The following is a 23,417-nucleotide window of genomic DNA, read 5'->3' on the forward strand; positions in this document are numbered from 1 at the left end:
CTCATCTCTTTTCTTCAACTTGTTCTGTTGACCACAGCCACCAAAGAAAATTGCCAAGGGTACAGAATGTATGTCCTCTGCTTTCTTTGCAGCACTTTCCAGCTCTGGTCTGTCATTTGGGATGCTCAAAGGTGGTGCGCACACAACGAATGTCGCTGGTAACTTTCCTTCAGAGACTAATTGCGCTTCTCCCTTAACACACTTTGTTTCCAGGAGCCCCAAGAGCTTACAGCATGACTCTTTGTAAACCCTATCTCTCACTTTGGCACAGAATTGTGCTGCCATTGTGCTCAGCGGACTAGCTGAAAGATTAATTACAACTGAAGAAATGTATCTTTTAACTGTCTGATTACATAAAGAATTCATAGCGAAGTTAACATCTGCATAATTTAATGATATACGGATTTTAATTATATAGTACACTGTTAATTGTACAGCTATTTTTGGATCAGACTACTAACTTGTTCATTTAGATGAAATAGGTCCTTTGCTTGTGGACCCAAAATAAAGGCTTTCTTAAAAACTCAGAATCTTAAGACCTCTGAAAAAATATTCTAACCCTGGTAGGACATTTTTATGGTATTTGTCTTACCTTACAATGAGACTGACCTATACTTTCCTTCATTGCTTAGGTTGTCTGACACATAGAATTTTGACCTTTTTTGGCAATTAAAAAAGTATAAGAAAGATAGATCTCTTTGTTGGATAATGGGCAGGAACTGAATAGCTATGTTTTCCTTGAAAGTTCTTGAGATTTTTCTCAGGAGAATTAGACACAAGTTATTTCTGAATAAAAGAGCTGTCCCTGGCTATAATTGGTCACATGGGCTTAGTTCCCAGGAAGTGTTTCTTACAATTTATTGAAAGTATGTGAATTTTTATGTTGTTTAACTTACCTTGAACATTTATCTGTTTCCCCATCTGCCCCTCTCCTGAGTTAAAAAATCTAAAGTTTAGTTGGTTCTTTTCACATTAGACTAAGGGGCCTGCCAGAAAGTGCACATGTTCAAGCCCATGTACTCTCTCCCTTTCCATGGATCCTTCTAATCCTCAGCAACACTTTTAATGACTTAGAATTAACTGCTTTCTAATTATGCACTGAGGCAGACACCATGATGTGATATGGGTCTTTGCCAGCAAATGGAAACCAGGAGATACAAAGGAACAGGCTACCAGAGGGAATGATTAGAGAGGCTTCTTGAAGTCATCAGCTTGCAAAGCAGAGACTTACCCCTGTCTCACTGACTAACACAAACTTGGTTCTACCAGCATCCACTGTGTATCACCTTAAGGAGCATCCAGTTTTCATTCTTTCACCTGTGACTCCACTGTTAATGTCATGTGACATACTAAGCCCTAGTGAGCTTAGACAGCAGAGTTCAGCTTCATTATATGGCCCTATATTTGCTCTACATGGAGCACTGAAGTGTCTTGAAACTTTAATTGCTAATATTTGAGTTGGAGGGAGATCTAGGAGAGAAGAGGGAATACCAATGGGAAACTTGAGTTCAATTCTTAAAAGTATGATACATTAATTAATATAGAACCTTTCAGATCACCTTTGAATACTATGGGAATAGGGCTAGGGAAGAATAGTTCTGCTGATTATGAGTCCAGCCGGCTAAGTTCATATCTTGGCTCTACCATTAACTGGGAATGGGATTTTAGGCAAGTTAATTAAATTCCTCATGACTCAGTTTTGTTATTTCGAAGATGGGGATTGCCACCTTATAAGTAATTTCTGAGAATTCAATGAGTTAACACATGTGAAGAGTTTAGAATGGTGCCTGGTATGTGTTAAGCACTCAGTAAATGTTAGCTGCTCTTCCTTTTTAGAAGTGGAAACTTCTTATAGGATAGACTGAGTAACCCTGCTTTCCTAAATATTAAACTGACTTTGTATGACTGTTAAACTAGTATTTCTGAACTTTTAGAAATTTGGGTACATTTACAATTTTTGCCATATTCTCATAGCACCACATGTACTAATAATAAATATCCAATATTTACTTGATAGTTTTTTAAATGTCACTTAATTATATCTTAAAGGACATTTATAATTTTACCTTAAATGATAAAGTACAATTTTTTATTTTAAATAGAAAGTACTATTATGTAACTGTTAAAGAAAAAATTATTTTGCATGCTACTGAAGTCATTTCACATGCCCACACCACGGTTAAGCATACTCCTCTTCACAAGACATGGATTAGATGTTGTCAACACTTAAAGATCCATTGTGTTCTATAGCCTGTGAATTTTCTGAAAACAATTAAGGAAAAAATAACTTCCTTCATAATGGGAAAAGCTCAAATTAAGTCCAATCCATTTGACTACTTACAAATTGCTATAATAGTAGGGAATGTAGGCAGGCCTTGCATTTGAGTAGTTCATTAATAATTTATTCAACAATTTATTGAGTAACTATTTTGGGCAGATCAACTTCGAGGTGATAACAGGGAAATATTTCTGCTTTTAAGCAACTACCAAATATCCTGACACAAATAGTTCCTTAGTCCTCCATGTGAACCACCCATTCTCAATGGGGGTGACATTTCACAAATAGATATATGGTCCCTGGGCATTAAAATCTCATGGAGGGGCAATGAAGAAAAAATTTTAAGAAGTCTCCTTAGGTGGGCTATAATGGACAAAAAAAGGTTAAGAAGCATTGATATAGACCAAATATAGGGTCACAAAAAGCCACAGTTGAAATCTGAAATCTTACAGCCTCAGAACCAGAAATAGACTTGTAAGGATTATTTTCTATCTCCTTGGGTGACTACAGAATGAGTCTCATCCTCCATATAAAAGCCCCAAATGCTTAAAGATAACACTGAGGCGATGTGACACCTTATTCTATATTGTGCTAAATATTCCTGTTTTCAGAATTTTAAAAAAATGTGTCATGGTTTCAAGTCTTAGCATTCTGATCAATCTCCCATCAACAGATGATAAAGTAATATTTAATTAAGTGCCACAGGGGAAATTTTACTGGAGGAGGTGAGAATTGAACTGGGCCTTGAGGTTTTGGCCCGCGCCCAAAGAACATTTTAGATTTGGAGAATGGAGTTGAGAGAGGGTGGGTGGGAAAAGTGAAATTAAGTACATTTCTGGCAGTAACCAGGTGCTTAATGAATGACTGTCAAGTGTATGTTTTTGACTAAGAGTTGATGGTGTATAGTGACTAGAGAGCTGTAAGTTGCCTGAGTCAAAAATGTGATCAAATTGTGTAGGACGGAGACTTGACTTGGGGTGATAAACACATGGTACAGTGTTCAAGTGGTATGTTGTGGAGTTGTGCGCCTGGAACCTGTATAGTTTTGTTGATCAGTGTCACCCCAATAAATTCAATAAACAGGAAAATAATCTGATCAGTGAGAATACCCATGCTTTGGAGATATCGTCCTCTCGTCCTTACATAATACTTTTTAATTTGATGATTCTAGTTCAAGACATTTCTAGATGATTATGTGCTAGAGAGAAAAACTTACTATGTCCCTCTAGGATTCCCTGTGTTCAAAGATGTTTCTTACTCGTGCTGTCAGATGAGACCAGACTGCTTTAGAGATCACCCCTGTGCAATGGGAGAGCAGATGGGCTGCCTCAAATTCTTGAGGAACAGTTCCAGTTGTGCAAGAATAGTGAGGCTCTTGTCGGCCACTGCAGTATCAAAATTGTCCAGAGGAGACTCTTAACAGGCCAACTCCTGTGGAGGGGTAACTTGGGATGTTCACGACCTTGATCTCCAAAGGCCTTAAACCAGCATTTGAGGAAAAGATTAAATTTTAGTGACATTTTTAGGCCTTGCTGTCCTGGAGCTCAGCCCCTGGAGCAACCACGCGAGGAGGCAAACTTCGGGTGTATTTTGGGAGTGTTGCCAACAGCAGTGGCCTTCCCCATCCAGCTGCTTAACTGCAGGGATTGTTTTTTCTTCAGCGGAGGGAGTAGTAGGTTCTAACACTCTCCATCTGTCGGCACATGAATTTTCCTTCACTATGGCCCGTCGTGTCCTTACTACCCCTGTATTGTCCTTCCCTTGCTTCACCCTTACTACTCTCCTGACTGCTGCCACCGAATATACAGTCAGCCCCATGCTGGTTCACCCACCGTGCTTACACCTATTTGTGACCTTGAATCAGTTTCCCAAATATATATGGTCCTGTCTGTTTTGGATCAGGTATAACCTAGTCAAAAGCACTCTTTGCAGTGGGCAGGACTTCTCGGCACCTTAAGAGTGCAGATAATTCACCTGCTTATTTGCCTCAGTTCCTTTCAGTGGTAGCTGGCCACTGATCTAAGCTTACATGAAGGAAAGGAAGAGTTATGAAAATCAGTGTGATGCCAGTGATTTGGGAGAAAGTCTTCACTTGCTTGATTGCTGATGCTTGAAATGCCCTTAGCTAGGAGGAGAAAATCCTTCTGTTATCCTTGTTATAGATAAGACTTAAAATACAGCCCCCCACCCATGGTTTGGTGATACTTAAGCTATTACACAGAAATGTGTAAAAGACTCTACCAGGTATTTTTCCAAAGAACAGTTTTGATTGTGGACTGTGTACTGGGTGCTACAAAGGGGTGGGGCGGGGAGCAGGTATAAGAAGGGATAAGCTGGCATTACCCAATCTTGCCTGTTGAATAGATGCACTTCTGGTGGTCTCTCCAAGGCTGTGGAAATATATACTTGGTAAGAGCAGACGCCTGACTATATACACATCTTATAAAGTCTTTTTTAACCCTCTTGGCAATAGAAATTAATGAATGATCTACTTATTGATAATGCAGTGTTAGGCAGAAATCAGGCTCCACCATGATCTAACACCAGCCAAAGCAACAACCCAAGTCTGAAATAGCATGCTAAATGCTTTTCCTGTGCTATTTTATTTCATATTCACAACAACCCTGCAAAGTGCCAATGTTATGCTCTTTTACAAATGAGGGAACTGAAGGCCACAGACATTAATTAACTTGTCAAATCAACATAAGTAGTAGATGGAAGAGCCAGTCCTCAAATCAAGTCTGAATGATCGTAGGCTGTGCCGTAACCACTGTTCCATGCTGATCCTCCATTTCAAAGTGTGATATTGCATAATTTTCTGAGTTCACCTATCTTATAGAAAGTATTTAAAAAATTTTTTTTAGTTTTAAAAAATGTATTGGGGTAATATTTGTTAATGAACTTATATACAGTAGTCCCTCTCTAGATCATGGTTCACTTATTGTGGCCTCACTGTATTGCGGGATTTTTAAAAATATTATATTTAATTATTTATCATGGATTTTTCACTGTATCGCAGGATTTTGCGGTACTGTATACATACGTTGTTAAAGTTACGTAGGTTTAAGAGTGTAGACTATGTTTAAGAACATAAGTAGTGTTTATAAAAGTGTGGAAAAGGTTAATAAGGGAGTGGGAAAGGTTAATAAGGGACTGGGAACTGTTTATAAGTGTGTGGGAAGGGTTTATAAAGCCTTAAAGTATATATAAATACTAAAATAAATGTAAGGTTCCTACTTCGTGGATTTTCACCTATCGCGGGGGGTGGGGGGGTCTAGAACCTAATACCCGTGATAAGTGAGGGAATACTGTATGTTCAGGTGTACAGTTCTGTAATATATCATCTGTATATTGTACTGTGTGTTCACTGCCTGGAGTCACACCCCTCTCCATCATCATTTATCCCCCCCATTAACCTTTTCTACCTCTCCCCACCCCTCTGGTAATCACCATACTATTATTTGTGTCTAGGAGTTTGGGGTTTTTTGTTTGTTTAATCCCTTCATCTTTTTCATGGAAGCCCCCTCCCACCCCAGCCTATTCCCCTCTGACAGCTTTCAGTCTCTTTTCTGAATTCATGAATCAGTTTCTATTTTGTTTGTTAGTTTATTTTGTTCATTAGATTCCATATATAAGTGAATCACATGGTGCCTTCCTGTCTCTGACTGGCGTATTTCACTTAGCATAATGCTCCCCAGGCCCATCCATGCTATTGCAAATGGTAGGAGTTCCTTCTTTTTTGCAGCCAAGTAGTGTTTCATTGTGTAAATGTATCACAGCTTTTTATTCACTCATCTACTGATAGGCTGCTTCCAAATACTGGCTATTGTAAATAATCTTGTAATGAAATAGTAGGGCATATGTTCTTTCAAATTAGTGTTTTGCGTTTCTTCAGATATATTCCCAAAAGTGGAATCGCTGGATCATAAGGCAGTTCCATTCTTAATTTTTTGAGAAAACTCCATGCTGTTTTCCACAGTGGCTGCACAAATCTATAGTCCCACCAACAGTACACAAGGGTTCCCTTTTCTCCACATCCTGCCAACACTTATTGTTTTATGATTTATTGATGATAGCCATTCTTATAAGTGTGAGGTGGTAGCTCATTGTGATTTTAATTTGCATTTGTTTAGTGACGTTGAGTATCTTTTCATGCCTATATGTCATCTGTATGTCCTCTTTGGAGAAATGGTTATACTTGTCCTTTGCTCGTTTTTTAATTGGATTGTTTCTTCTCTTGGTGTTGAGTTTTATAAGTTCTTTATAAATTTTGGATATAAACCCTTTATCAGATGTATCACTGGTGAATATGTTTTCCCATTCAGTCGTTTGTCTTTTCTTTTCCTTTTTTTTTTTTGATGGTTTCTATCGCTGTTCAAAACCTTTTTAGTTTGATGCAGTCCTATTTGTTTATTTTTGTTTGTTTGTTTCCCTTGCCTGAGGAGATATATCAGAAAAAGTATTACTACGAGAAGTGCCTGAGTTTTACTTCCTATGTGTTCATCTAGAATTTTTATGGATTTGAGTCTAGCATTTCAGTTTATTCTTGTGCATGGTGCAAGAAGATAGTCTAGTTTCACTTTTTTGCACATATCTGTCCAATTTTTCCAACAACATTTGATTAATAGACTGTCTTTACCCTCTTGTGTGCTTTTGCTTTCTTTGACAAATATTACTTGACCGTAAAGGCATAGGTTTATTTCTGGGCTCTCTATTCTATTCTATTGATATATATGTCTATTCTTATGCCAGTACCAGGCGGTTTTGATTAATATGGCTTTGTAGTGTAGTTTTATATTAGGAAGTGTCATTCCTCCAACTTTGTTCTTTTTTCTCAAGATTGCTATGGATATCCAGTGTCTTTTGTGGTTCCATATAAATTTTTGAAATATTTGTTCTAATTCTGTGAAATATGCCATTGGTATCTTGACAGGAATTGTTTTGGGTACTATGGACATTTCAGTGATGTTAATGTTACCTATCCATGAACACGGTATATGTTTCCACTTATTTGTATCTTCTTTAATTTCTTTCTTCAGTGTCATAATTTTCCTAGTACAAATCTTTTACGTCACAGTTAAATTTATTCTTAGGTATTGTTTTGATGCAATTGTAAATGGGATTTTTCCTTTACTGATAGTTCAGATTATTGGTGTATAAAAATGCAGCTGATTTCTTGATGTTTATTTTGTATCTGCTACTTCACTGAATTCATGTATCAATTCTAGTAGTTTTTTGGTGGGATCCTTAGGGTTCTCTATATACAGTATTATGTCATCTGCAAATAATAATAGTTTTACTTCTTCCTTTCTAATTTTGATGCCTTTATTTCTTCTGATTACTATGACTAGGACTTCTAGTACTATGTTGAATAAAGAGTGGTGAAAATGGTCATCCTTCTCTTAGATCTTAAGAAAAATGCTTGTACTTTTTGTCCATTGTCTATGATGTTGCCTGTGGGTTTATCATATATGGCCTTTATTACATTGGCATATGTTCCTTCTATTCCCACTTAGCTGAGAGTTTTTATCATGAATGGGTGCTGGATTTATGAAATGCTCTTTCTGCATCTATTGATATGATCATTTGGTTTATGTGGTGTATCACATTTATTTATTCACAGATATTGTATCAATCTTGCATTCCTAAAATAAATCCTACTTGATCATGATATACAATCTTTTTGATGTATTGCTTTATTTGGTTTGCTAATATTTTGTTGAGGATTTTAGCACCTATGTTCATGGGGATCTTGGCATATAATTTTCTTTCTTTGTAGTGTCTATCTGATTTTGGAATCAGGTAATTCTGGTATGGTAAAGTGGGCTTGGGAGTCTTGATTTTTTTGGAATAGGTTGTGAAGGATAGGTGTGATTTCTTCTTTGAATGTTTGGTAAAAATCACCTTTGAATGCTATTTGGTCCAGGACTTCTGTTTGTTGGGAGTTTTTGATTACTGCTTCAGTTTTACTCATTGTAATCTGCCTATTCAGATTCTCTTAAGTTTTTCTGACTCAGTTTTGGCAGATTCTATGTTTCTAGGAATTTATCCATTTCCTCCAGGTTGTCTAATTTATTGGCATATAGTTGTTTCTAATATTTTTTTACAAGCCTTTATATTTCTTTGTTATCAGTTGTTACCTCTCTCCTTTCATTTCTGATTTTATTTATTTGGATTCTCTTTTTTTTCTTTCTTTTTTTTTTTTCTTGATGAGTCTGATTAAAGGTTTGTCAACCTTGTTTATCTTATCAAAGAACCAGCTCATGGTTTTACTGAATTTTGTATTTTTTTAAGTTTTTTTTTTTTATTTCTACTCTGATCTTTATTGTTTCCCTTCTTCTATTCATCTTAAGCTTTATTTGTTGTTTTTATGTATCCTTTAAATGGAAAATTAAATTTCTTTTTGAGATTTTTCTTATTCTTGAGATAGGCCTGTAATGCTCTGAATTTCCTTCTTAGGACTACTTTTGCTGTCTCCCATAGATTTTTGGGTAGTTGTCATTTTTATTTGTTTCAAAGTATCTTTTTTGTTTTTAAATTTATTTTATTATTATTTTTTAGTCCTCTTCCAAGGCCATTTTTTCATTGCTTTTGGGGGGCGGGCAGGGAGGAAGAGAGAGAAAGAGAGAAACAGAGAGAGAGAAACATTGATGTGAGAGATAAACATTGATCAGTTACCTTCTCGTGCACATTCCAGTTAGAGATCAAACCTGCAATCTGGGTATGTGCCCTGACCAGGTATCAAAACCACAACCTTTCAGTCTATGGGACAATGCTCCAACCAACTGAGCCACACCAGCCAGCGCAAGGTATCTTTTGATTTCTTCCTTGATCCTACTGTTAACTCATTCATTGTTTAATAACATGTTATTTAGCCTTCATATCTTTCTGTGTTTTTCAGTTTTTTTTCAGTTGTTGATTTCTAGTTTTATACCCTTATGGTCAGAGAATATGCATAATATGATTTGAATCTTCTTAAATTTATTCAGACTTGTTTTGTATCCTAACATTTGGTCTAACCTAGAAAATATTCCATGTGCACTTGAAACAAATGTGTATTCTGCTACATTGGGATGAAATTAAATTAATCTGACCTAGTATATCACTTAAGGCCACTGTTTTCTTGTTGATTTTCTCTCAGGAAGATGTATACATTGATGTCAATGGGGTGTTAAAATCCCTTACTATGACTGTATTATTGTCAGTGTCTCCCTTTATGTTTATCAAAATTTGCTTTACATATTTAGGTGGTCCTTTGTTGGGTGCATAAATGTCTACAAGGGTCATATTCTCTTGTTAGAATGATTCCTTCAGCATTACATAATCTTCTTTGTCTCTTTCTACATCCTCTGTATTGTCAGATACAAGGATTTCTACCCTGGCATTTTTTCCCCTTTCTATTTGCATGAAATATCATTTTCCATCCCTTTACTTTTCATCTGTGTGTATCTTCCTTTTCTTTTCTCTTTTGAAACGGTCTAAATAAAAATTATGATCTTGTTATATTATATCTGTGGCTAGGTCATAAAAAGTTATATACTTCTGGTTCTCTTAGGATGCAGCTCTTAGGACCCACCCACATTTCCAGGGAAAGTTGAAGCCAAATTTAGATCCACAAGCCAACCTTAGATAGGCTCACAAGGGAAGCAAGGCCCCTCATCCACTGTTCCAGCTGAGGTTGTAGCAAGCACAGATTTGCCAGACCTGGAAGTGAATCATCATGAAAATGAATCCTCCAGCACACAGATAATCTACTCCCGTTCATGCCACACAAAGAGCTCAGCGCAAATTCCTAGGTAATGAGCATGTTATGAAATTATTGTTTGAAACTCCTCTGCAACTGCTCCCTAAAATAGAACTAGATTTGAGAATCCAGTGGAACTGATTCTCAAATCCACAGAAATAAGTTTTCTCATTTCCCAAGCTCGAGGATGAGCTTTGACCTGTGACATGACAGCCGCCTTTGGAGGTATCTTTTCTATACACCAGTGACCATTTTCCCACTGCCCAGCCCAGCCAGTCATCATGCATCAGAGTAGTCTTTAGATTTATGTTATTCCACTCCCCACCCTATCTGTACGCACCTGCTCTTCTTCTCTCTGTTGTTTGGGGCTCCAACCTCTTGCAAAGACCTTTTTTTCTGTATATTTTTATGACTTTAACTTAAAAAATTAACAGTTAGCAAACATAAAAAGAAACAAGCTTTCCCTTGAATTTCTTCCAAAGGGTTCCCCAAAATTTCAGCAACATAATAGAATGAGGCTTTGTTATAGGACTATATTTCTATGACAAACACATAGAAATGATAGACAAAATAAACAAGAAAAACAAAAAGATTTTAAAATACAAAACAAAGTTAAAACAAAAAATAAATTTTAAGTGAAAGGAATGTAGAGGAATGTATTATGTTCAGAGTGATAAACAGGGGCATATCCTGTGTAGGCTCATAGGAGTTGTTAGCTTTAAGTATAGACATGAGGTCTGGGGCTGGGGTTTTAAACTCCCCAGAGGTTAAGGTGTATAGCCAGTAGTTGGAATTGAGCCTCCATATATAGCCCAAACATAGAAATAGGACGGGGAATACTCCATTTGCCTGGAAAAATGGCAAGGAAGCTTGCTTACTAGATATGATCCTGAGTTGTGCAGTATTAGGAGGGGAGAGAAATATTAGAAATAGGTGAGCATATCTGTTGATTTTGATACAAATTTATAGTCTTGTTTACTGCAGGAAGCCCAAGCTAAGAAATTAATAATAAAACTGGTCCTGCAGAAGTAAACATGAAACTATTGTTTCATGGTTATTTCCAAAGTGCAAGTCAAACAATTCTTGCTGAAAATAAACTCCCAGTAAAAATGTACAAGTTAGTGAGTATGAGGAAACCACTATCACAAGGAAGATAGATAGATAGGGAGATAGAAAGAAAGAATACCATGGACTTGAGATGAGAACGTAAAGACACTCTAAATTAAATCTATAGATATTTATAAACTATAAAATACATAAAATAAAAATATATAAGCTGATTGAATAAATAAAATATACCTGGATAAGTGAAAATAGAAAATAGTGTACAAAAATAGCAAATAGTTTTGGAGAAAACAAAAATAAAATTTAGAAAATGAATAATTATCTTTGAAGTTAAAAGTTCACTAGATGAGTAAAGTATTAGATTAGAAAAAAGATGAGAAGAATGGGATCAGAACAACAATTAATGAACTTTAGGATGGATCTAGGAAAGCTCCTTTAGTATAACACAGATGTAGGGAATGGAAACGTTTACACTTTATAGGAGTAGGAGACATAGGGGATGGAATACAACCTCCCAAAGGATGTCCAATATAAGAGTTACAGGACCGAATGAAGGACAATGGCTCAAATTTTTAAAAACTTGTTTAAGTCATGAAACATAGCTAACTCCAAACAGGGTAGGTAAAAAGAGCCACATATAGGTGCACATTGATAAAACTATTGAATATCAAAGAAAAGTCCGAAGTCAACCAAATATAAAAGACAAATGATTTATACAGGGATCACTGTTAGACTGACAGTAGAGTTCTTATCAATAACAGATGTTAAGAGACAGTGAAATCATAACTTTAAATTAAAGTGTTGAAATGACTGTTAGCCTATTACTCTATACCCAGCTATATTATCATTCAAGAGTGAGAAAAAAGGATAGGTATTTTCAGAGAAGGCAAGAAAAAGAGATTTTACTGCTCAGTGCTGCAGCTGAAATAACTAATAAATGAGGTTTGCCAGTAACAATATCTAGTTTTTAGGACTTGAATCTGAAAGTGGAATTTAAGAAACAATGGTGGAAAAGGAAATTGGCAAACATGCTGATAAATCTAAGCATTGAGTGTCTTAAAAAAATGGAAAGAAACTGTATTAGTCAGGGTTCTTCAGTGAAACAGACCCATACTGTGTGTGTGTGTGTGTGTGTGTGTGTGTGTGTGTGTGTGTGCGCGCGCGCGCGCGCGCGTGCGTGGCAGGGGGGATTCATTATAAGAAATTGCCTCTCATGATTTTAGAGGCTGATAATTCCCAAGGTTTATACTTGGCAAGCTGGAGACCCAGGAAAGCCTATGCTGTAGGTCCGGTCCAAAGGCCTGCCAGCTTGAGACTCAAGAGGAGCCTATATATTAGTTTGAGTTTACAGACAGGAAAATACCAATGTCCCAGCTTCAAGGCCATCAGGCAGAAAGAATTCTTTCCTACTCAGTCTTTTTGTTCTAGTCAGGCCTTCAACTGATTAGGTAAGGTTCACCCACATTAGGGAGGGCAGTCTGCTTTACTCAGTCTACTGATTCAACTGTAAATTTAATCCAGAAACAGTCTTACAGACACATCCAGAGTAATGTTTTACCAAATGTCTAGGCCTTCTGTGGCCCTGTTAAGTTGAAATAAAATTAACTATCACAAGATTAACTGGGAAATTGTGTCTGTGGACAAGTCGGTTGGACAAAAAGAATAGATACAATAACATGTAGGCTGGTTGAAGGGGGATGCTTCCTGATTGGAGTGAGTACATTCTAAATTTCTTATACTCAGAATTACAAAGGAGATATAATTAGATTAGATACAGTTTACAAATTTTTTGAAGACAGTTACTAAAGAAATAGATGTAAACTGTATTATTTCCAAATGAATAAAAAGAAATGGGAATAAAAAATATTAACCAATTTAAAAGTAATGAAGGGGAAAGAGAGACAGGAAGACAATGGTTAGCAAAACATAAAAAATAAGAGGGTAGAAATATATCTGAGTGTGTCAGCTACAAGTGGATTAACCGCACTTTTTAAAAGCATAGGTTTTCTTCTAAGTTGATTATAAAAAATCTAGCTAAATGCTATTTATAAGAGCCATACCTATGACTTAATGCCACCAAAAAGTTCAAAGAAAATAAATTATACATCAGATATATCAGGTAGATACTATACAAAAGTGGTACAGCAGTGTTACTTATAGGTAATGTTCAATTTAAGACAAAAAAAAACAGAAAAGATCATAACTTAATGCCAAGAGGCATAATTTCCAACAAGTGTATGCAGAACAATGAATTTATGTACCCAACAATACAGCCCCCTAACATAGAAAGCAAACATTGGCAAAATTATAAGGAGAAACTGACACACAATAGTAGTAGATGATTATTTCATATCTAGTTTGGAAAAAATTAATAAGAGTATAGATTTGAATAATACAATTAAAATTCTAACCTACTTGACATACCTGAACGCTGTAATTCAAAAATAGGAGCTTCTGTATTTTTTAAGACATAAAACACTTATAAAAATTGATTGTATGTGAAAACAAAAAGATATCAAATTCCCCCAAACTAATATAAATATTACTTAATTTGACCATGATGTAATCAAATTAGAAGTATAAAAAGTTGAAATAAGTTTTTAAATTTGTGGATTGATGATATTATGAAACTACAAAATATTTATAAATGACAACAAAACCTGTGGCATGTAGCTAAAGCAACATTTAGAAGAAAAATGATACCCTTAGAAATATGTTATAATTAAAGATTGAAGTGTCATTTAATAAAAATAGTAAGATAGCAAAATAATAATGTAGCAAATTCCATGTAGTAAGCAGGAAACAATGACCACAAAAATAAATTAAATATAATTTAATTTAGAGAGAATCAACTAAACCAAATTTTGGTTTCTTCAAGAGCATAATAAGCCAACCTCTAGCAAGACAGACACATCTAAAACTGATAAATGAATTCACCAAAGCATCAGGATACAAAATTGATATCCATAAATCAGTTGTATTTTTATATGCTAATAACAAACTAACAGAAAGGGAAATCAAGAAAACAATTTCATTCACAATTGATTCAAAAAGAATAAAATACCTAGGAATAAACCTGACCAAGGATGTGAAAAACCTGTATTCAGAAAATTATAAGACACTGAAGAAATAAATTGAAGCAAGATACAAATAAGTGGAACCACATACCATGTTCATGGATAAGAAGAATTAACATCATTAAAATGTCCATACTACCCAAAGCGATCTACGTATTCAATGCAATTCCTATCAAGATTCCAATGACATATTTCACAGAACTAGAACAAATATTTCAAAAATATATATGGAACCACAAAAGACCCTACATAGCAACAGCGATCCAGAGAAAAGAACAAAGTTGGAGAAATCACACTACTTAATATCAAACTATACTATAAGGCCATAGTAATCAAAGCAGCATGGTATGGCATAAAAGCAGACACACAGATCAGTGGAACAAAACAGAGAGCCTAAAAATGAGCCCACACCTTTACAATCAATTAATGTTTGACAGAGGAAACAAGCACATGCAATGGACTAAAGGTTATTAAATAAATGGTCTTGGGAAAATTGGACAGATGTGTGCAGAAAAAATGAAACTAGACCACCTTCTTACACCACACACAAGAATGAATTCAAAATGGATCAAAGACTTAAATCTTAGACCCCAAACCATAAAAATCCTAGAAGAAAACATAGACAGCAAAATCTTGGACATTGTTCATAACAATTTTTTATCGGCTATATTTCCCCAGGCAAGGGAAACAAAAGAAAAAATAAGCAAGTGAGACTACATCAAACTAAAAAGTTTTTGCACAGCAAAGGAAATCATCAACAAAATAAAAAGACAACCCACAGAATGGGAGAACATTGCCGATATGATACATAAGGGCTTAATATCTAAAATTTACGAAGTACATACAAAACTGAACACCAAAAAAAAAAAAAAACAAAAAATGGGAAAAGGACTTGAATAGACATTTCTCCAAAGAGGACACACAGGTGGCCAATAGACATATGAAAAGATGCTCAATGTCACTAATCATCAGAGAAATGCACATTAAAAACCACAATGAGATACCATCTCATACCTGTCAGAATGGCCATCATCAATAAATCAACAAAAAACAAGTGCTGGTGAGGATGCAGAGAAAGGGAAACCCTTTTTGCACTGTTGGTGGGAATGCAAATTGGTGCAGCCACCATGGAAAGCAGTATGGAGATACCTCAAAAAATTAAAAATGGATCTGCCTTTTGACCCAGCGATCCCACTTCTGGGAATATATCCAAAGGAACACAAAACACTAATTTTAAAGAACATAAGCACCCCTACATCCAATGCAGCGTTATTTACAATTGCCAAGATATGGAAGCGGCCCAAGTGTCTGTCAGTAGATGAGTGGATAAAACAACTATGGGACATTTACACAATGGAATACAACTCAGCCGTAAAAATTAAGAAAAATTTACCCTTTGCAACAGTATGGATGGACCTGGAGAACATTATGCTAAGTGAAATAAGTCGGTCAGAGAAAGACAAGTACCATATGATTTCACTTATATGTGGAATCTAATGAGCAAACTATACCGACAAAGAAAATGGGAACAGACTCAGATGGAGAGGAGGATGACAGGTAGTGACAGGGGGAGCTTAGGAGGTAGAGGGATTGAGCAAAAAGGACAAAGGACTCATGGACATGGACAACAGTGTGCTGATTGCTGAGGGGTTGGTTATGTAAGGGGACTAAAAGGTAATGTAAAAAATACACAGTTAAGATTAAATGTTTTTAAAAACTGAAACTTTAAAATGTTTACACAAATTAATATTAGAGTATTTAAAGTTCATTTAATTGCAGATCCAGAAATTAAATCAGAGTGATGGGTCAGAGGATGTTTATTCTATCAGGCTTCTGACTCCTTTTTGTCAGATATTTCACAGTAAAAAGATCATAATCTTTACTTGGGCATTGTACCTTAGTCCAGGCATTGCCTGCTGCCTGTCTTCTGTAGCTTTAACAGGTACCAGCTCTCTCCTGTTCTTGTGCATCTAGCTCCAAGTGACTCATGCATTCCTGCTTTGTACATGCTTGGTAGAAAGTTGAATTCCTGGCATTTGAAGCAGTGGCGGGTAAACTATGAAATCCACAGAATGAATGCCTCTGGCAGAGATTAGGGAGAACAAGACTCCTGTCCATGAATGGTCAAAAAATACGGGTGAAAATTAGACAGAGGTAGGAACTGGCCTGGGGGCAGCTTCCATGAAAGGCACGGGCTTCCTAGAGGCCGCTCATCTCCAGCCCTCCCAAGATTGTCCAGTGCCTTTCCTTATGTGTGTGGTTGATGCTACTAGTCATCCCTTTGGCAGTGATGAAGCTTCAGAATGTGCGTGTAAAAGTAAGTCTGTACTCTCTGGCTGCATCTGAGATACAGGCATACTTTCTGCATGAATGTGGACTCAGTATATAGTTTTAACTATTCAATTTAAAATGACTGACTTCCTCTCACAAGCTTCCTTTGATTTGTATAGTGTGCTATTCAATACATTCAAACTTTTTTTAAAGTTTATTGGCTATGATTCTTAATTCTGATAAGCACACTATTCTGAAGTTTATATTGTGAGGAAAATAATGATGTCATCAGTTTCTTTTTTCTTTAGTATTTCCCTTTCTTCCCTCATAAAATAAATGACCTAATTTTCTTATATCCTAGAACATTGTTCCTCTTCTTTTTTAAAGTCTTTGTTTTATGACTTTAGCAATGAGTTTGCATAGAGTTGGTTATGAAGTCTGTAATTTTCCATAGGATAACACTTTTGATTATGCTGTCTGGCCATTTAGAGAGTAATAAATAGTTTTATCCTCACAAGGGTATGAGAGTTAGCATTGTAACATCTTAGCAATGACCAGGTACAGGTACGTGCGGAGAAATTGCTCTTGTTTCCTTGAGACATTGGGGTAATCTAAGAGAATGTGTCTGCCATTACTGCCTAGTGACTGAGTGGCAGTCCAGCGAGAGTGGGTACCCTCAGAGAAGGTGGTGGAAGTCACGAGTACTTCCCTGCTCCCTCTGATTGGCCAGGCCTTAGAATTAAGTTAGGAACACTGAGTGAGTTTACTGGGTACGTTATTATCTGTTGAACACTCTTGTTGCAATAATCTCTCCTTTTACATTAAGACAATTTGCTGTTTATAGGCCCAGTATTTGTATCATTCATCTATAGTAATTACCCTCAGAAATAGTTGAGTCCAATTTAAGTTTATATGAAGTAAATGCCTACACCTGATTTGGTTCTCAATATTACTTCAACTTTAATGAAATAAATAACAAAATAGCTGTTGAATGTATTTTCTCTATAGAATCATACAAGAGGCCTTTAATGTAGTAAGCTCAAATAATATCATCACTTTCTGCAGATGAAGACACTGAATTTGAAAGGTTCCATAAGTTGCCCACGTCACAGAGCTAGTTGTATAGATAGGGGTGAATATGCTTGCTCAGGTGATGATGCTAATTTAGGATTCCAAATATGGTCTCTCCACTTACAGAGCAAACACATTTACAAATGGCAATATGTATGTAAATGTTACTATAAGCATGCAGTTATGTGACTAAAAATAGGAAATAATTAAAATAATCGTACTTTATGGACTCAGCACTATGCTTAAGTGAGAAAGATGTAATTTATATCTTTTCACAGTATTTACTAACATCGTATCTGTCAGTCTTCTTACGGTATTGAACTTGATAAAGAACATAACAATCTAAAAAAAAGGTAGGCCAAAAATCATCTCAGAACCTGCATGGTGTAAATCTGTGATCTGTGTTTATTCTGCTAACTAGATAATTATGCAATATGAATTTTAGATTGTGTTGGTATAGGCCAGACCGTAAGCTTATTTTGCTAAATATTTGGGAATTATTCCTTTGGAGGACTTGAAAGAATTGATTCCTGGGCAACACCTGACTTAGCTTCAGCCTACAGCAGCAATTTTCAACCTTTTTCATTTCATGGCACACATAAACTAATTGCTAAAATTCTGCAGCATGCCAAAAAATATATTTTTTGCCAATCTGAAAAAAAGAAAAAAAAAAGCCATGTAATTTTGATTCATTCACATGAGACAACTGATGTTGTGTTGGCTGTTGTCATTTTTTTATTTGACAATCTAAGGGAAAAGAGGTCAGTGCTTGTGACTAAATAGTCAGGTACTGAATGTTTTAAAAATTCTTGTGGCGTACCAGTTGAAAATTGCTGGTCTAGAGACTTGCATTACTCCATTGCAGAGGAAGAGGAGTTTTGCCCGCATTGTTTTTCATGTACCTGCAGTAAACAACTGGACCAGGATCTCCTGCCTCAATTTTCAAAGAATGTGACCTGATAACAGCATCCCTCACTAGAAGCCTCCCGTAGCCTCTTCTACAACAGTTCCCTGAGATAAGGTCAATTTAATTCACATTGGATTTAATGAGACATATTTTGGAAGAAAAATTCATATATAAATGTATATATATATAGATATATACATTTTATTGAGTTTCTCTCAGTTGTCAGTCATTTTACCTGTATTTCTCACCTGTGAAATGGACATACATTTTATAGTAGTTGATGAGAATTATTTTAGAAAGGTTTAGAATTCAGAGATGCTTTCTTGGCTGCAAATTATTTTTATTGACATTGTTGAAGTCTTTTTGAATCTGACCTGCCTTCACTAAGCCCTCCATATACATATGCTTGGGTGTAAAATACTTACCTGCAAAAGGTAAATATTTTCTTTTCTGATAGTCTTTGTGGTGTTTTTTTTCCCCAAATGGGCTTTTTCAAAGCTAATTTATCTGCAAATAAACATATGCTAGATCTGTACTTGTTAATTTACCTTGGAAAAATTAGGTCATCTTCAAATCTGGCAATGTGGCTTACAAACTTGGCAAAATGGTCTAATTAAAAGCTTTTCATAGATTTATAAAAAGGAAATGACTACCATCAGTAGTGTTTTCATTGTCGTGATATGTATGTATATAGGTATATGTCACTTCTCATGTTGCATTAAAAGTATGTTGACTGTCTGCTAATGGTTCATCTCTTTTCTTCCACAGCCTCCAAGTCTGTTATAAATAGTATGCTACGGGACCCTTCTCAGATTCCAGATGGAGTTCTAGCAAATCAGGTCTATCAGGTATTAATCACAGCTGTCTATTTTCAGTGGCAATGCTGTTATCTGCCTAGCAGAGTAAAGGATTTTAAACCTCATTTAATTACTGTCATCATAAACTATCACTGAGGTCAGGGTGCACCATAAATGGCAATGCAATATTTGTGAGAAGAGTGTTTCACTTTTCAATAGCTTGCTTTTATAGCGAATAAAAAGCATGCAATTTTTGTTTTCTGTGATTAAATCTGAACAGCATTTTGATAGCTTTTTTAAAAAAAATTTAAGGAAAAGAATTTAGGATACTGCTTTTAGGACACTGTTTAACTGTAGTAGTTTCTATGCCGCCCCACCCCAGACCCTTGTCTTGTTTGTCTGCAGTGCATTGTGAACGACTGCTGTTATGGACCACTGGTGGACTGCATCAAACAGTATCCTTTCCCATAAAATTTTAGGTGCACAATTGACGAGCTTAGAGTCAGTGGAGGAGATGTGTCTAGCTTTAACCTGACATAAAGTTCTGCTTCACAAAACACATTTCATACTCTTCTATTTTACATTCAATCAACTGGAGGGTCACTGCAGACCATTCCTTCCTACAGCTTAAGAAAAACCAGATAGGCCGCAGGAAGATGTCAGTTCAGCAGCTGCACATTCTCATGCTTATTTCAAACTGCTTGGCTTTCAATGAGTTTAAAGGTACAGAGTCATTAGGCAGGTAACATACTGTCTTGGAATGTATCTAACCATCCCAATGAACATTTTTAAAAATAGAACATATTTCTATTTAAAATGAGCCAAATTCAGTTGAGTTTGCTAGAATAAATTTTGCCTGAAGTTGAAGGATGATGTGATTAAAATGTTGCCAGAGACCATCACATTTTAAAGGGCAGTACACTCTTATTGTTTAAATGCAGATTGTAATCTGACTTGTCATTTAGATCCCTAAAAAACGTGTTTAGAGAAACCAAGCTAATTTTTTCCCTCTTAACTCAATTTATTAAATTATTGATTTTAATGGGAAAGAGAGAGAGAAGAAAAGACAAAAAGAGAAAACATTGATTTGTTGTTCCACTTACTTATGCATTCATTGGTTGCTTCTTGTATGTGCCCTGACCAGAGATCAAACCTGCAACCTTGGCACAATGGAATAAAGCTCCAGCCAACAGAGCTCCCTGACCAGGGTCCTTAAGGCTATGAAAACATGCCCAGTCATTCATTAAAGACTTCAAGATTACTAAAGAGTTAATGCTTACTTCTTAATACAGAATTTGAGTGAACAGTGATGACTTTATGATATAGGGCATTATTCTTCAATACATTTAGTAGTATTGTGGCAACACTAAGAATTTTGATATAATCCTTAGCTAAAAATGATATTATAGAGTAATTTTTTAAGTGAAAATTATATCTGAGTCCATGAATCTCACATTTCTTGTAATAGAACATTTCCTTCCTGGTATAGGTTTTGTTGATGTGGGTAGTACTGTGACCTGTGTGACTTGGCAGCCAATCAGGAGGCCTTTTTGGAAGCCCTTGCTAGTCAAGTGCACATGCGCACGTACACGCATGTTTATATTCCACCTTGTTTCATAAAGGCTTAGAGTCAGTATAATTTTTGTTTTAAAAAATTGCTCATTTTTTCATAAAAATAATCTTATTATTTATAAAAATAATCTTCTAACAGAGCGCCCTTGTAAGAATAGTCACTACCTATGTTATAGCCCTTGATGTATTTATTCTCCAAATCTGTGCCCCCAATCTAATTTAATAAAATCACAGCATTGTTATAAACTTACTGTTTTATTAGACCAAAGTAAAACTATACTTGTCTTCAGTGTAAAATTAATGGTAGTGTTAGAAGTTGTATGAATGCCATCCTGAAGTGGTACAGCCATAAAGTTTACCACATTCATATAACAACTAACACCATTTCAGAGTATGTGGAGCGGAATTACATGTTAATTTTCAAGCACATAAAATAGTTAAAAATCAATTTAAAGTTAAGGTTTTAAAAGCATAATGTCTTTTGAAGGATTGCATATTGATTTTAAATATAACTCTCTAATTATATATGCATGGACTAAAGTATGAAGTCAACTGCTTTGTAAATGCCAGGAGGCTATTTTTCAGTAATAGTTGAGATGCTTACGGGAAACTAGATCACTGGATTGCTGGCGAAGAAAATGGCTTGTGAGGTTATTTACAAGTTTTGCCCCATGGTCACTGCCATACATCAATAATAGGTATTATTATAGACAAAGTCTAAGTGTTTCTGCTTATGGAGCATTATAAACTCTGTTTGGAGTATTTTCCTTACATTTTTGCCATCGTTCACTTCCCTTTTTTGGCTGAATTATTGCCAGTAGAATTTAGCGTAGTACATGATTTCAGTTGGTAAAGATGATGATGTATGTCTATAAGTTGCACTCACTAACTAGATTATAATTTTGCAGTTCCATTATTGTGCCTATTGCCGGTAAAATTACTGTTTTACAAGCTTTATTTTCTAGACCTTTTATTTTAAATGTGCTTTATATCAAGCAAAGCAAAACCAAGAAGTGTATTTTTCCAAAATTTTAAATTGTTGATTGCTTTTACCATACAAAATAAAATAGTCTGGGAGGTTTACAGAAAACTGATTCTATCTTTGCATTGAAGTAGTAGCAGTTTTATATAATGTAAATGCACTTGCATAGATGTCTCTTAGACTGATCAATAGGAATTATTTTATTTCACACTGAATCAAAATTACTTGATTTCCATGTGAGCGAAAATGCTGTTTTTATGTTGTTTTGATTGTTTGGTACTGCTTACAGCACTTACTCTCAGTAAAGTACATCATTTTATAAGAAAGAAAGCACACATTTAGTAAATTGAATAGGTACAAAACATTTTTACTCCCATTATGAAAATGTTGAACATTTGTTTAAGTAGAATAAAGCAAATTGGTCATTTACTAATAAAACACCAAGAAAGCACAGTAGCAAAGATGCTATGAATTGTCATTGTGCTTTCTTTTTCTTTCTGTGTCTACTTTTTTTTCCTACATAGCCACACCTTTATTGCCACAGGTCATATTCACTGGTACACAAGGTGTGAGAAACCAGCCACTTCAACTCTCCAAAGTGTGGCTTCAGGACACAGCTATTAGACAAAGACATAAGCAGAGGAACAAGGAAAGATAATGATGCAGGAAGCTTCAAATGCTGTGGGTTTCATTTCTGTACCATCAGTAACCTCAGTTTCATGATTCAACATTTTAGATGTAAATAATTTACAGCATAAAAGTGAGAGCACATTTATGTGGAATAGAAGTAAATAATTTAGTTCTAAAATATGGTATGCCCCTAGTAATCAGAAGTCATTGAGAGGTATTCATCAGATGTCTTCAGTGGACTCTGCAAATCTGTGAAATTTTGTGATTTAAAAATGTGTTGCCTTTCTTTTGTTTCCATTAAAAAATTAAATAAACATAGCCATGTGCACTGGAGTGGTGGATGGACAACAGAAGGAAAAATTCATTGATGGTTACTTCGGCCTCATTTTGATGGTTGACATGAGTGGCCACATCTCTGGGATTCTAAGCTATATTCACCTGTATGTGTTGATAAAAAATAGGATAATTTGCTAGGATTTTTGTGTTTTTTAATTTTTTTAACAAATAATATAGCAATTTTATTTGATTTAAATTGAACTTTATTTCATTTAAATTGAAATTTAAATTCATGATCAGAATTTAGAGTCTCTGGTAAGCCAACGAACGATGTGACCAGGTTGACATTATTAGTGAAATGGAGATTTAGATCATTATAACCAAATGTTGTGGACAGACTTAAAGTACCAGAATAGGATAACGCTCCTTTTCAGCCTTTGCACAATTCCATCCTTTTAGAAAGTACACCAGAATTTCAAATCTAATTCCTGATTTCATTACTTACTAGCCATGGAACCTCAAGCAAGTTCCTCAGCCTTCCTAAATCTTGCTTTCCTTAACTGAAAATGGGATTACCTACTTAATGTAGTTGTTCTGAAGATTAAACAGGATTATAGTACCCCAAAGTGTTTTAGCATAAAAGGTTAGCATATGGCATTTAAGAAATATTAGCTAGTATCAAGTATTTTTACATCATTAATTCTAATACTTTTTAAGAAGTTGCATGGAGGTCATAAATACAGGATC

General features: G+C 35.5%; 1 protein-coding gene across 2 annotated transcripts in view; it reads left to right on the forward strand.

Annotated features, from left to right (window-relative positions):
- The window catches only part of CDIN1 (CDAN1 interacting nuclease 1), a 204,356-nt gene that overhangs the window by 72,179 nt on the left and 108,760 nt on the right, over positions 1-23,417 (forward strand). For both annotated transcript variants that reach the window (XM_090271950.1, XM_090271949.1), the window contains exons 6-7: positions 19,182-19,261; positions 19,616-19,665. In XM_090271950.1, the coding sequence (XP_090128076.1) occupies positions 19,182-19,261; positions 19,616-19,665 (130 nt within the window). The remainder of the gene's footprint in view (positions 1-19,181; positions 19,262-19,615; positions 19,666-23,417) is intronic.

This window comes from Furipterus horrens, unplaced genomic scaffold (genome assembly GCF_987537825.1).
Source record: "Furipterus horrens unplaced genomic scaffold, mFurHor1.1.pri manual_scaffold_3, whole genome shotgun sequence".
Classification (NCBI taxonomy): domain Eukaryota; kingdom Metazoa; phylum Chordata; class Mammalia; order Chiroptera; family Furipteridae; genus Furipterus; species Furipterus horrens.